The sequence below is a fragment of the Onychostoma macrolepis genome, chromosome 04 (assembly GCF_012432095.1).
Source record: "Onychostoma macrolepis isolate SWU-2019 chromosome 04, ASM1243209v1, whole genome shotgun sequence".
NCBI lineage: Eukaryota > Metazoa > Chordata > Actinopteri > Cypriniformes > Cyprinidae > Onychostoma > Onychostoma macrolepis.
This window is the reverse complement of record NC_081158.1, coordinates 17,082,875-17,098,066: the sequence shown is the minus strand read 5'-3', so window position 1 is coordinate 17,098,066 and position 15,192 is coordinate 17,082,875. Positions and strand designations below refer to the sequence as shown.

At 35.7% G+C, this 15,192-nt stretch overlaps 1 protein-coding gene across 5 annotated transcripts in view; it reads left to right on the top strand.

Annotated features, from left to right (window-relative positions):
• Positions 1-15,192, top strand: part of LOC131538569 (copine-8) — a 113,045-nt gene that overhangs the window by 72,835 nt on the left and 25,018 nt on the right. The window contains exons 9-14 of one of the 5 annotated variants that reach the window (XM_058772461.1): positions 862-966; positions 4,839-4,880; positions 5,908-5,983; positions 8,173-8,226; positions 10,695-10,756; positions 11,975-12,683. In XM_058772461.1, the coding sequence (XP_058628444.1) occupies positions 862-966; positions 4,839-4,880; positions 5,908-5,983; positions 8,173-8,226; positions 10,695-10,756; positions 11,975-12,242 (607 nt within the window). In that variant the 3' untranslated portion in view covers positions 12,243-12,683. Of the gene's footprint in view, positions 1-861; positions 967-4,838; positions 4,881-5,907; positions 5,984-8,172; positions 8,227-8,324; positions 9,297-9,400; positions 9,890-9,942; positions 10,286-10,694; positions 10,757-11,974; positions 12,684-15,192 lie in introns of those variants that run through there. The other 4 variants (XM_058772460.1, XM_058772462.1, XM_058772463.1 and 1 more) reach the window with 4 other exon arrangements.

The window sequence follows — 15,192 nt, the reverse complement described above, 5'->3', positions numbered from 1 at the left end:
TGCCAAGCAAAGTGTGATTTCAGCTTAGACAAACATGATATTCAGCTATTTTTTTGTGTGTTAAAACAAAACCGATTCCACTTACATTTTATACGTTTTAAACTCACATTGAATTGTCTTCAGACTATGGTTGTCAATCAGTTCTAACATTTTAGCACACAATTTTATTAATGCATTGTTACAAAAAGAAAAGGCTTGTTTAAATCTTACACTTTCTATGAATTATGACACTCAGGTAAATGCATGTGATGTAAATTCATGCAATGGTATTCTTCTCACTCACACTACAAACAGATTTTATATACTGACTGAATCAAAACACTCTGTTATTGCAAATCTGTAATAATACAAGAATAAAACAACTTTCATCAGACTATTTACTTACAATATTTTTTACATGGGTAGAGATGCAGTCTCCTGCTAGTATTCATATTAGCATTCTTTGAATGTTTGTGTTTAATTTGTTTGGCTCTGATTATGATAAAATTCCACTATAGATTGGAATGACATCAGAGAATGGCTTTACTTGTGATAAATTACCTTTTCTCTGTAAAGAGGGTCATTATCAATCATTTACTGATAAACAAATGCAATGCTACAGCTGTTTCTCTGAGACAGAGAAAGTAACCATTCTTGTCAGTTCCAAATGTTCTGTACAGTTTTTTTGAATTGGACTGAAAGGAATGAATCAATTCCAATTTCAAATAAGTGGACAATGTCAAATAAGTCAAATTAATGCATTTATCAAAGACATTTAAACATTTTATTTAAATAATTGTATGTGCTAATGTTTGATTTCAAACACATCTGATGACAACACATACTATAAATATGTTCAGCTATTATCCTGTTATCTTACAGATTTACCATTTGCCATAAGACAGAGGTGGTGAAGAACACACTGAACCCTGTGTGGCAAGCCTTTAAAATCCCAGTCAGAGCCCTGTGCAATGGCGATTATGACAGGTATGGAGTGTTTTGTACTGTGATTGGTTTGTTAGAAATTGGTGTGTGTTTTAATTAGTTGTGGGAAACAATATTTTATTGCCATAAAGTGTTTGATCTTTTCACATTTGAACTCTATTTGGTTATGCTATATACTCACACTTCACACATCAATTAAATCTTAAAGTCGAGGTTACTTGGTTACCTGTAAACAGCGTACAGCTGGACCAACTGTTGTTGCATTTAACTCTTTCTCTGCCAGAGTTTTTTTTTTTTTTTCCAAGTAGGCAGCTACCAACAGCATTTTTGATCATTTTCACAAAAATTAATTAATTGCCCCCTAATATTTTGTTGTATGAATATCTGAACATGCAATATCAAAACATAGATGGACTAGATCAGGGGTGTCCAAACTGCGGCCCGCTATCACTCCTGTGGCGGCCCGCGAGGGATTTTTAAAAATGATACGAATCTGCAGAGGTGAGCAAACTACGGGCGATTTCATCCGGCCCATCTGGCAGTTGGTCCAAAATAACTAATTTGATGCAGTATCAGTAAAATCCAATAGATGGCGCTGTAGCCTGTAGTGCGGTATATAACCCCTGATTTACACCGTTCCGGAGCTGATCGCGGCTGATCGCGTTTTTTTTTTTTTTTTTGGGAGTGTGGGGAATATATATGTTTCTAATGTTTGTAAACGTTTCGTTTATTGTACATTATTTCTGAATAAAATTATCAAATGTGTCTTATACATCAATCAACTTGTCATCAACCAATGCAACTCTCATGTGTCATAAAAAAACCCATCATTAATGAGTGAATAAAAATAAAATAAAATAAAAAAAGGTAGAGATGGTACAAGAACAGAACTGCCATATAGGCCTATGTACAAGTATACATACAGTACAGTAGTAAGTGAGAGTCAATTTACGGCCCTCGATTCAAAAAGTTTGCCCACCCCTGGACTAGATCATCAACACATCCAGAGTGTGCATAGTCCTGTACCACTTCCTGGAACAAAATTTAATTTGGTAATGTTAGGCACTCTTGATTTATATGCTGTTTAATGCTTGATGATCACGTTATTTTACATATGTATCTGCTTATGTATGCGATTGCTTGTTTTTACTTCGCTGTGTTTTCATCCAGATGTTCAATACTCATTCAGAAGATGTGTAATAGCGCCTCCTACCATACACCAGTGAAAACATGTAAAGCCGGAAAATTCCATCAATGGTGGGAAAGCAGTGTCTCATAAATGATGGAAAGAATAAAAAAAAAATCACATTTTTAAATTACTTTAGTCCAGTAATGAATATTATATATACGTATATGTATGCACGGCAATGATGTACTAAAATGAAAAGGTTTTCATTTGCGCGTTTTCGTGTACAGACGACAGTGATCTTAAAATGATCCCAGTTCACATGGATCCACAAAAATATCTATAAACACTGTGCGTCTACGCACATTGAATGAACACATAATAAGTACGTGCATGATGTCACCATTTTCACAAATTTGCGTTTTTGTAGTTTACACGAAAAATATATAGTTTTCACGACATCGTTTTCAAAGACTTGAACTTTGAAACTCATTTTCAAAAGTTTGCTTTTTCAGGCCCCCAAACCACCACTATAAACATCCAAAAAACAAAACGTTTTCTGTTTTTAGCTGAAAATGGTATCATGTAAACATCCCTTCACAAAAAGTTTTTTTTTTTTTACATTTGCAATGCATAAGAACACGTACATAACCAATACATATAATATACGGTATAGTGACTCACCTATCTACATTGGTAAAAAAAAAAAAAAAGAAAAAAAAAAAGATGTAAACAGAGAAAAAATGAAGTTCTGTCAGGACCACTATTATCAAAATGATAGACACTTAGCATACAATTTGATTTGGCGGTATGGTTCTATTCTGGGCAAAAAAAACAAACCTCCCTGCCCATCCATGCCGCCTGTCATGATTGAGCAGGGAGAGCACCAATAATAACTAAATGATTTTTAAGCATAACCCATTATTCAAGATAAAAGGAGTCTGATTCAATGAGGAATATCAGAAAGCCAAGTCCTGACTGTAGCGAAAGGAGGAGGGTAATTTACTCCTGAGCAAGTGAAAAAGCTGCTGAATAATACTGAATAGACCTTATATAGGAATGCTATGATAGGTGTCTTATTCCTATATAGCTAGATGTGGATCAGTTGAGAGTCAGCCAATGCAAGCTTGACCCACTTGACCTGCCAGAATGAACTCTATACACTTAATTAATATCTACATGCCATTTTGGAATAGGACAAATTATGTTACAGTTAAAATGAGACAACATAGAAGAGAATCTCAACCGCTACATTGTATCCCAGAAGCCTCCATCATGAGTAGCTCAAACAGGGCTCTTACTGTGTGGCGATAAAGTGGGAAGCTTCCTCACGGTAGCGGCACTCACTGATGAGCATCGATCGGTACCATAACGCACTTTCGCACACAATGCCTAGGCTTTATCTCCGATTGAACACGTGGGAAACGAAAGAGAGAGACAGACATATGGATAGGAAGAGCGCTGGCCGCCCGGTGGAGTCTGGGATGTGAGATAAGCTAGCGCACACGCTCTAATAAAGAAGCACGGAGTGTCTCGCTGATGATAACACTGAAAATGGGTGCTAAGGGATGCTGTGGGGATTGGGTTGTTGTTAGCATGTGTTGCGTTAAAGCTCTATGTAATTGGCAGAGCTGTTCTATTTGAACCGTGTAAACTCACCACTCGCCTGTCACGCCACGGACAGCAGGAGCTGTAATTATTTTCTGTCAAAATGCACTAATCCGGCCCTCTAACCCTAGTATGTGAAATATTTTTAATTTGTCTTCCTGAAAAGAAAGTGCCATGGAAGGAAGAGTAAACTGATTTTAGATAGATTGTAGTTATAATTCCAGGGAAGCTCTGATTCTAAAATCTAATGGGCTATGTTAAAAATGTTCTAAAAAATACGCACAAACATAATTTGAATTCCATATTGCATGCCAAATCACTACTTTAAGAATGTCAACCATGAATAGCCTCCACATACAGCACGGTTTACGTCATATTGTAATTATCAAATTGACTCTAATTATTATAGTTAATATAATTACAAAACAACAATTTTGAGGAAACTGAATTTTATGAAAGTTTCAACTTTCCACTTAAGCATCTGAAGATTTTATTATAGCATTCGACACCTGTTGTTCTTTTTTGTTCTTCAAGGCTTGAAAAGAGAATAAAGAGGTTAATTAGTGCAGCATTTTAAATATGTTTCTGTCATCAACAATAAAGCTGTACACATATTCTTTTTTGGTGCGATGATTATTACCATGGAAACAAATCATTGCTAAGTCCAATGACATGAACGGCTCTGTAATAGCTCAGCGTTGTCATCTCATGAATATGGTAATTCCAACATGACATGAACACAGCTTTAGGCTTATAAACTATATTACTTTAGAACAGTTCATTAGAAATGATTTCTAATGCATGCATCACTGTTACTGTTGTTCATGCTATCATGCTATGGAATTAATTATACATAAATGATACATAATACAATAATCTAAAAACACATCACAATGATATAGTGCATTAAATCGTGTGGCTTGTTAAGGAGAGGTCTGCTGTTACTTTTCATTAGTGATCAGAAGTACAATTTCATCTAGCAGACAAAATAAAACATAGGCTTATGGTGAAAAAGAGAAAACTGTCAGAATGGACAGATCAGACTTTTCTCATCATTCTCAACATACGTAACTACATACAAGGTGTGTGATGTTGTCTAGAGCTGTATTCAAATTCATTTTTCAAATTCAAATCACATAAAGGATCTCTCTCTCTCTCCCTCTCTCTCTCTCTCCCACAGAACTATCAAGGTTGAAGTGTATGACTGGGATCGGGATGGAAGGTAATTATTTTGTAAACAGTCACATGAAGCTTAATATTCACCTGACACATCCATTAATTTATGTAATGTACTGATAGCTAAAGTCTTCTCACAGTGGCGCAGTAAATGAACATGAAATATTCTTATGCTCAAAACCAGCATTTGAAGTACTTTTTTGTTTGATCCGTATTGGTGTTTTGCAAACTGAAAAAGGTCAAATAACAAATAAAACAATATGCTATTATTTATGCTTATGGTCAACACATGTGAAAAGATTCCATATATAGATGCAAAAGCTCAAAAACACACTTTTTTTGCTTCATAACTCAATAAGGCAACGTGAGTATGCGTTTCTTTCTCAGCATTGAATCCACACATGCAGAAAATCAATTGCTTAAAGAAAACATATAGTGAGTTCTATATGCTTTTGCAGTGGAAGGAAAATTTCAGTGCTTTTTTGTTGAAATGTATTATATGTCTTTGTAAAGCCTGATCAGTCCATTACATTCATTTCCATAAATGAATAAGTGATTTTAAGAGATTTGGAGGGTGCTTTGATCTAAGATAATTTGATCAAAGATAAACTGTTTTATTTTTAAGCGTTCTAAAAGGCTGAGTACCGTTAAAACATCAGAACAACATTTATTAGAGCCAAATAAGTGTCACGGTGCACACAGCAGGGAGGAACGAGGAACACGCAGACGAGGATAAACTTCAAAATAATAGTCTTTAATGACGGCAAGGCAAGGCAAGGCAAGGCAAGGCAAGGTTGACACAGACAGGAACACCGGGGAATAACGAGTAGACCAGACGAAAACTAACTAAACAGGCAGGAACTAAATACACATGATAATTACTGATAATTAGACACACCTGAACTGAATGAACTAATAATCACACTTAACAAGTACAGGAACATGACCAAATAAGGAAACAAGAGGCGGGAACACATGACACACACGACAGAGGACTGACAATAAGCTTATTATGAAACAAATGTAATTTTATCCATGCTGACAAATCTGTTTGTGTGTGTGTTTTTAAACAGTCATGACTTCATTGGAGAATTCAGCACAAGCTATAGAGAACTGTCAAGAGGCCAGTCCCAATTTAACGTGTATGAGGTAATCTTATTTTATTAATTTATTAATCTGTACTTTATGAATTTGCAGAGCTCATTAACATTCAGAAAAAGTGTTCACAGTATAACAAATACACTGTACCTTACAGAATATTACTCGTATCACAAGTAGTCTGCATATTTTGACTTAATAAGTGAGAAAATCATGAACTGCCAGACAACTGCATGTTTTGTTCCATATTTCAAAATTTCTTCACGACTGGGTGATTAGAGCAAATAGTAGTAGTGTTCTGTCATGTGAGAAAAGCCTAATCAAAGGCAGCCAAGCTCGTTGTAGAAAAATTACCATCCAATCATAATTTGTTATCAATTAACTTATATATAATTAACTATATATATATATATATATATATATATATATATATATATATATATATATATATATATATATATTGGCCTCCGTCCGTATTCCGCTATGAGAAATCTGGTCACCCTAACTTTAAATAACTTCAAGAAACACGCGAAAACAACAAATCTCAGTGTACAAGTATATCTGAATTATTCAAACTGATTTTGACATTTATCAACACAAATGAATTGGACATATAACATATTTTTCCACTTAAGTAGAGGCTTGCATATGACAGGCCAGGTCTAGAGCACTTGTAATGTTAGTCAAGGAGCTTGTAATGGCCATTTGTCTAGCCTTTTGTTTTTTTGGCAGAATAAGAGTTTATAAGAAACTATTTGAAGTTTAATATATTGTTATTCAGAGCAAGATTTTTGACCAGTATTTGAGAATATTATTATTTCATAGATAAATACTTATAATAGCTGTTTTTGTGCTACTCATAGAAAGGAAAATAAGGGTTTGGCAGACTTCATTTTACATTTCACTTTACATTTCACTTTTTTTTTCTTCCTGTTGTTTACTCCATCAACATTCTGCCACAAAGTCACAAAGTTGGAATGGGTTTTTGCAGCTTATTTTCATTAAATTCTTTCTTTCTTTCTTTTTGACTGGAGAGGAGGTTTTGAGTTCTGAAAGTTGCAGTATGTTTTCATATGATCCTTTTTGATCTGAAATGAACAAGACCATTTTTATGGTCATAATTTATATTATTTATAAATATAGCCATTGTTTAAGTTAAATAGTCTCAAAAAAATCAAGCAAATCTAAATAACAAAATAACAGAGATACTTCAACTTTTTTTTTTCTTTGAGACAACTTTTGATGAAGAATGATATAAAAACTGAAAACCTTGTGTTTTCTCAATTAGAGTGAGTAATTTCACACTATTATTTAAGAGAAATGCTCAACATCGTGAGGATTTAGAATCACAGATCTAAAAAGATGTTGGCAGATGATCCCGTCCCCCAGGCTCTGCATTTGTTCATAACTCATTCAGCATTAGTGAGTGGGAAGAACATAGGTCTTATTTTATATTTTTATATATGTGGCTCACGCTTTTCCATATGTGAATAATCATCATCACTGTAATATTAGTCTTTATTGTGTTTGGTCTTATACTTAAAACGACTTTCTTTCTTCAACATATTTCTCTAGTTTTCTTTCTTTTTTTTCTCCTTTCTTCTTTTCTTGCATGCACAAATAAACTCATGTGGACACTCATTTATGTATCAGCAGGGATTGAAGCAATGAATTGAACAATTCTGGTTCCAATTTCATCTAATGGTTCTACTAATAAGATAACATAACAAGGTTTTTCCACTGCTAAGGTGGTGTAGTGGTATTGAGGACTAAGTGCAACTTAAAAAATAAATTAAAGGGATTCATGATCAGTGTATTAATTCAAAACTAAAAATGTAACTGGACGAATTGCTTTTAAAAAGGACAAATACATAGATATTTTAGAATATATTGACATGTTTTTTTAGTTCATGTTTAAAATGCTGATCAAATGTGACATTAAATTGAATTGCATTTGCAGAAAGCATCAAGCAATTTCTTTGCTTAATTTTTGTTACGTTTTTATTACATTTCTAACAGCTGTTTGTTACACAGTATTAAAAAAGGCTCTAAGGAAAGAAAATTGTATTTTCAGGCAAATGTCAACACATTAAAAACGGCAATTTCTTCATAGCTTAAATTTAAGGGGTGTTGTGTAATGTCACAAAGTGCATTCATCTCAACTATGTAGCATTTATTCAGTCTCATACAAATTCTATAGTTCACATAAATGACTATAATCACTCATTTTCTCTGCACAGGTCATAAACCCCAAGAAGAAAGGCAAAAAGAAAAAATATCTCAACTCTGGAACCGTAAGCAAACATTTTTCATGTGTTGGAGAGGAACTAAAATTAACATCACACATCACTACTATATACAGTATATATATATATATATATATATATATGCATACATACGCACGCACACAGACACACACACACACCTTAATGTCACTTTAGAAGTATTTTTGTGACACCTTTGCAGTATGAATTTATTGATACAATTTACAGGCCTCGTGAGGTTTTTAGATATACTGACAAATATTTTGAACACATTTCAACCATCTATCCTAAGAAATTTTGTACTATCCTCTTTTTATCTTAGTCCAAGATCAGTCATAATTTTGTTCACATTCTACTAGGATTCTCGCAGTGCTTAAAAAATAAAATGGAACACAAGATACTATCAAAATTTGTTTGGTATCATGAAAGAATGTGCTTTGTGCTGACTATAGATAATCTTGACTCATGTCAAAGACGGCAATACCTAGTAAAACTGTTGACTTGCCATTTAGACTTAAAATTATAGCAAACTATTTATCCAATTACTTACTGTTACAGTGGTAGAATAAATTTAGTATAAACACTAGTGGTGCAACGGATCACAAAACTCACGGTTCGGATCATACTACGGATTTTGAGTCAAGAATCGGATCATTTTTCGGATTTTGCTTTTCATTTATTACTAAAGTGAGCTTTTAAGTACTTCTATACCCCTGCAGAAACTACTAGCTTAACTATTAAAGTCAGTAATATAGTAAGAACAATTGTACAAATTACAAGCATAGATGAACAGCATACAACATAAGTTATAGTCTATATAAAGACAGTAACAGCAGTATTCAGGTGCAGAAATGTAATAATTAATTGTAAAACAACATAATTATTACTGAATAAGTTAAATACAGATTCATCTTTGTTAAAGCTGTGTTGTTGTTTGATTAGCAGACAAAACAGAAGTAGGTATTTCTAGGCTGCTGTCTCTTTAAGACTAAATGCACGGACCTAATACTGACACACATCCAGTTTCTTTCTCAGCCGTATATGTTAACTTAAGACATGGACATAACCTACTGTGTTTACCAGAATACTTTCCAAAACGGGTATTTTCACATAACTGGTTATATCTGCGGGTCGGGTAATAAAAAATTGCATTCTGATTATTTGCCGGTGGATAAGATAGGCTAAATCATTAATGATGCAAATATTAACTACGTTTTCTAAAATATGAACGTGTGTTAAATAGGCTACAGATATTGAATAAACTGTAAATGAACATATTAAAGTTATTCAACAAAACATTATTTAGTCAAGAGCAGTGAGGGATTTTCTCTGTCTTTTGTTGTTTGATTAACATTAATGACAGACAGCACAACTTTATTAGGCTGCTGTCACAAGACCTATTTCACGGATCCAATACTGATAGACATGCGTTTTCATTCCCAACTGTTTACATTAACTTAAGACAAAACCAACAGTGCTTATGAGGATACTCGCCTGGACGACCATTTTGACCATTAAAAAGACATGTAAATAATACATTTTTGTGACGATACAACAGTGACCGATTAGGCAATTGACAATTCTGTCAACTGTACTGAAACGTGAGCTAAAGTCTTGTATTGCCGCGTTCAGCTCTAGATGCGCCGACGTGAAGAGAGGACGCGGTACAGCTGAATCACTCATTGATCTGATGGTTTGTGTGAATTTATTTACTCATCTAAGCTACACGCTATATTGAACAAATGTTTTGCAGGAATTTCCCTCATTTTAAAGTCGAAAGCTGCGGGAATGAGTAATGTGATATATGCGCAATACCGTACTGAAAATCAGGACCTGCGGTTGGCGGCTTTATAGGAATAGGTGCGGGAGGTTGGCGGGTGGATAATTTATTTGAAGCTGCGGATTCGGGTGACATTTTAGCTCATCCGCGCATCACTAGTGTGTATGTATCCATCCGTTGAGGCGTTGTCTGAAACGCGGTGTCTGAATCGCGCTGCTCTCTCTCTTTGTGCGCGCTTCGGGTGTGTGCAGCAGCGGCTGAGCGAAGAAAACGGCGTGCGAGACCCGATTCGACTTCTTCATCTGAATGGTCTGAAACTGCTTGAATGTGTAATTTGGCAAGACAAAACAGGTGTAGATGATAACTTTCAGTCTATACTGGTTGAATTTAACAGTTAATCCGCGAATCACATGCGTGCCGAACTGTAGGGACTGGTCCGTACGGATCACGGATCATCTACGAGCCGTTGCACCCGTAATAAACACTGTACTTTGAATTTGGGCTAACTTTTGTAGCTTGACAAGCTACATTTTCAAAAGAGCTTTCACAACGCTTTTTTTGTTTTGTTTTTTGGCTGCTGTTTTGTCGTGTATGCTTGGGGCAGTCTTTCTTAACTTAAATCAGAATCAGTTTTACTTAGAAGATTCTGTGAATATAGTGAAGTGTCAGCATACAGAGTCCTTATGGGTTCATGGGTATTCTGGCTTCATGTTTCTAGGTGACACTGCTATCGTTTCTCGTTGATACTGAAGTCACCTTCCTGGACTACATCAAAGGCGGGTAAGTGATGTTTTGCTCATTTGCAAACACTTTGCATTCTTTACAATCAGCTTCTGAGGTGGAAACTCCAACAGACAACATATGCCTGTAGAAAGGAAAGTGACTTGGTGCATTCAAATTCTCACATTACCAGTGGTGACAAAACAGCTGTATTTGGCTGTGATCCTAAACCACCCCAAACCCAGGCTGCGTCCTTAACAGCAGGTCTCGACAGGTTCTTGAAGTCTGTTTTGAGTGCTTGTGGGTAATTATACTGGCAGTACAGATGACAGACTTCATACAAGTCGGACACCATGAGTGATCAAGTCCATTCATGGCAGATGATAGATGAGGCAGGGTTGCTAATCTTAGCACAGGTGTTTGCTATGTGTGTGCGATTTAAATGCGAGGGGTAGGTATGGTGCATCCATGCACGGCAGATCGCACACCCACGTTGAGCGATGCTTTTCATTATGGTGGCAAGTAGGAGGCTGTGGTCATCTCTGCTCTGACACCACACCGCCATACGTCTATTTTAATGGCTACTCCTTCCTTTTAGTCTGAGAGCTTTTGGTGAAAGGTCAGTGAGCTTGAGCTGAATTTGTCCACTTCTGGAGGGTACAGTCTGCATGTGTCTCTCACACTTCCTGTAACAGTACTGGAATGTCCAACTCATCATTTTTTGATATAATCCAATTAGAAAGTTGAAATCATAGAGTGAATAACCCAGTAGCTAATAGATAATGATGGTTTAAAGGGATTGTCCATCCAACAATGCAAATTGTGTCATCATTTATTCACCCCCATGTCATTTCAATAACTGGTACACTGTTGATTCACCCATGTGTAGCAATCAAAAAAAGAAAAACCTTTTAATAGGAAGGGAAAATCACAACCTGGTCTTATAGCGAAAACGTACATCTGGGAACTTTTTTGAAAGACACGAAATACGTTTCGTGACATATTTGATGTGAAATGTCCACTGGGTGGTGCTAAAAGAGTGTTCTTTTTTTTTTTTTTTTCGGAACAGATGAACGTATATATGCTATGTATTACATGACCTTGCTTTGGAGGTGTCACCACAGTTCTGACTTGAAATATCTGTTGAGTGGCGCTATAAGTCAAATGCTTCGTGATGTTTTAAAATAAAGTACCATCTGTACTACAACTAAACCTAACCGATAGTATGAACAAAAGCGAATGTGAGGTAATAATGCAATCGCAAGCATCTCGTTTCAGCTTGAGCCCCAGAGACAGATCCCCAGTGAAGACCTCATCACCGAGACGGCCATCGGGACAAGACCACGGGAACCAGATGAGTCCTCTGCACAATCTGACTTTGCTGCAGTTGGGATTGAACTGCTGGTTTCGTCTGGCCAGAGAAGAACTGGCCCCCCGACTGAGCCTGGTTTCAGCCAAGGTTTTTTCTGGCTTGCTTATTTGGGGACACTTCATTTCCAGCGATATTGTCGACTTGATTGCACAGATACTATTTAAACTGAACTGAGCTAGACGATGACATCACTGAATTCTATAATGAAATGCCTTTAAAATTGAGTGTTTAATCTTGTCATTTTACATTATTGACACACTATATTCCTATTTCGATATTTGACTCTGGACCACAAAACCAGTCTTAAATATCTGAGAAAATCGCCTTTAAAGTTGTCCAAATGAAGTTCTTAGCCATGCATATTACTAATCAAAATTGAAGTTTTTATACATTTACGGTAATAAAATTACAAAATATCTTCATGGAACATGATCTTTACTTAATATCCTAATGATTTTTGGCATAAAAGAAAGATTTATAATTTTGACCCATACAATGTATTTTTGGCTATTGCTACAAATACACCCCAGCGACTTAAGACTGGTTTTGTGGTCCAGGGTCACATATTGTAAAGTTTCTCTGACACAATCTGTATTGTTAAAAGCGCTATATAAATAAAATGACTTGACTTGTTTTTCAATCTCTCATCTTTCAGCTCTTTAATCGTGAGTCATAATTTTGACGGGATTCGTACCCAACGATTTGGCATCCTAAATCCAATTCCATGCCGACTGAGCTACTGAGCATATAGAGCTATAATCATAACTGTGTATGAAAATGATTACAAGTGTTCGCTGTTTTACCCCCTCTAGTGTTTCAAATTGTATCAATAATTTCTGTCAGAAACTGCAGTGATATGTACTTATTGGTACATATTTCGCATAAGTTCCCAGAGGTATGTTTTTGTCATGAGACCAGGTAGGAGAATCTAGTGTAAAGCATATGCGTATATTTCTTATGATTGTACTTTTTGTATTCATGTTGGTTTTATGTGGTTTTGTCATTTCTATGTAAAGAAAAGGTTCAATTGATGGTGCAGCCATCAAGTAAAAAAAAAACACTATTGTTTGGCATTATAAAACTTAGTATATGAGCTACTTTTATGATTGTTTTATGTTGCTTCTGGAGCTTTTCTGTCATGGTCATAACTGTTTGAAGATTCTTTAAAAATGTTTAATTTTGCGTTTCATGGACAAAAACAACAACATGCAAGAAAAAACAATAGCATAATTATCTTTTTTGGCTGAACTATTCCTTTAAGCATGTACAGTAAATAGAACAACGTGCACATGCAAATGCACATACAGCAAGTGCACTATTTTTTGTTATTTTTCAGGAGACATCTCCAAAGCAATGTTTCTTGGCAGTAATGGCAGCTGTTTTTCTGTGCATGTCATTGTGTGAATGGCTAAAGTGGAAAGTTGTGTAGGGCTGCAAATGGATTTTGTCGAGAACTCTCTCGCATTACGTAATGGCAGCCACATTTTCAGTTTTCCCTATTTATGCACATTTTTCCTCTGCCGTGATAAAAGCTTCTCTGCACCTGTTGGCTGTTGCAGTATGAAACACTGTTAGTGTAATTCCGCATGACAGTGTTTGTGCTGTAGCCCACAGCAAAATACTCCAACTAACTGTGAGCACGCTTAATGGTTTGGAGCAAAAGTTGGTAGATACTTGCTCAAGAGCAAGATTTAAAGATAGTTAGAGAAGATGTAGTTGGGTACACAAGTTATAGTTTTAATTTTTTAATTTTTTTTTTCAGGCTCTCCAAAATAACTGTAAAAACAGCTCAGGTTAAATGTGTAACCCGGTTCCCTGAGTAGGGAACAGGAAGCTGCATAATGGTGTTGAAGCTATCAAAATGCTTTTATGTGAGCTGATGTCTGAAGCACATGTACAGTATATACTCGCCAATGTGATTGGCAGAAGGTAATGACATGGTGATGCAATGTAGTTTGTGGCCAATCAACACACCATCAAATTCTAATTGCCAGAAGGAGGCGTACAGGCATAGCCTTGGTGTGGCAATGAGACACAGCATCTTGTTCCTTTCTAGGGGAACTGAGTTACATACATAACCAGAGACATTCCCTTTCGAAATGGAACTTTGACGCTGCATCGTGGCATTGACGCTATGGGAACATCGATACCAAAGCACAAACCAGACATAAAAGGTGAAGGCTTTCTTGTTCCAGAGACTCATGAGGGAAAGGAAAAAATAGGGCTGTCAAAAATTTTAGGTGTGCATTAAGGAGGCAGCCTTATCAAGTGGCACACGTGATGCGATGACGATGTAGGCATTATCATTTTTTTGTTACCCTATCCAGTTGTAGCCAATAGATGCAGTGCTGCTGCGTTGTTCATTAAAAATATTGCAGAAAAAGAGAACATCAATGCAGAGAATATCTTGTTTACATCAAAACTGAAACCAAGCCGTTCACACAGAATGCATATTTCATGCATTTTCTACCTCTATTACTTTGCACTCGCATCTCGCACAAGAGAGCTACATGCTTAGAAAGCCATGTAAAATTTATTCAAGTTCAACTTGAAAAAACATATCTTGAGACATTATCGTGATTTTTTTTTTTTTTTCCCATCCCACTGCATCTCATGTTTTTTAAATGAAAAAAGTACTCTGTGTGATTGGCTTTCGGTCATATGTATCAAACTATACATACATACATACATGATGCTGTTTTGATTATAGTTGTTTAAGAAACTTTTTTTTTTCTTTTTTTATATTATGCACTTTTTTCACAGATAGTGCTATTTTATTGCTTTGAATAAATGTCACTGATAATATTTTGCTCGATGCACCCTCTTGTGGCCTCAGGAGAGAAGCCAAAAGCTTTTTTTCACTCTGAATATAATTTGAATATTGATAATATTTAATTACAAAATTCGAATTTAGTTTTTCAGCCCTAGAAAAAGGGCTTGCATAATGACAGTTCGAAGCCTTTGTAAAGACTCTGTATACAGTATGCATACTCACCTTATACCGAACTGTATATTAACTGAATTCTATATAACGATTTCCTTAGTTGCTTAGCACTACAAATTGATTGTGGCAACTTCAAATTGCTTGTTGTCGTTGATGCAGAAACCCTCTTCACATACAGTA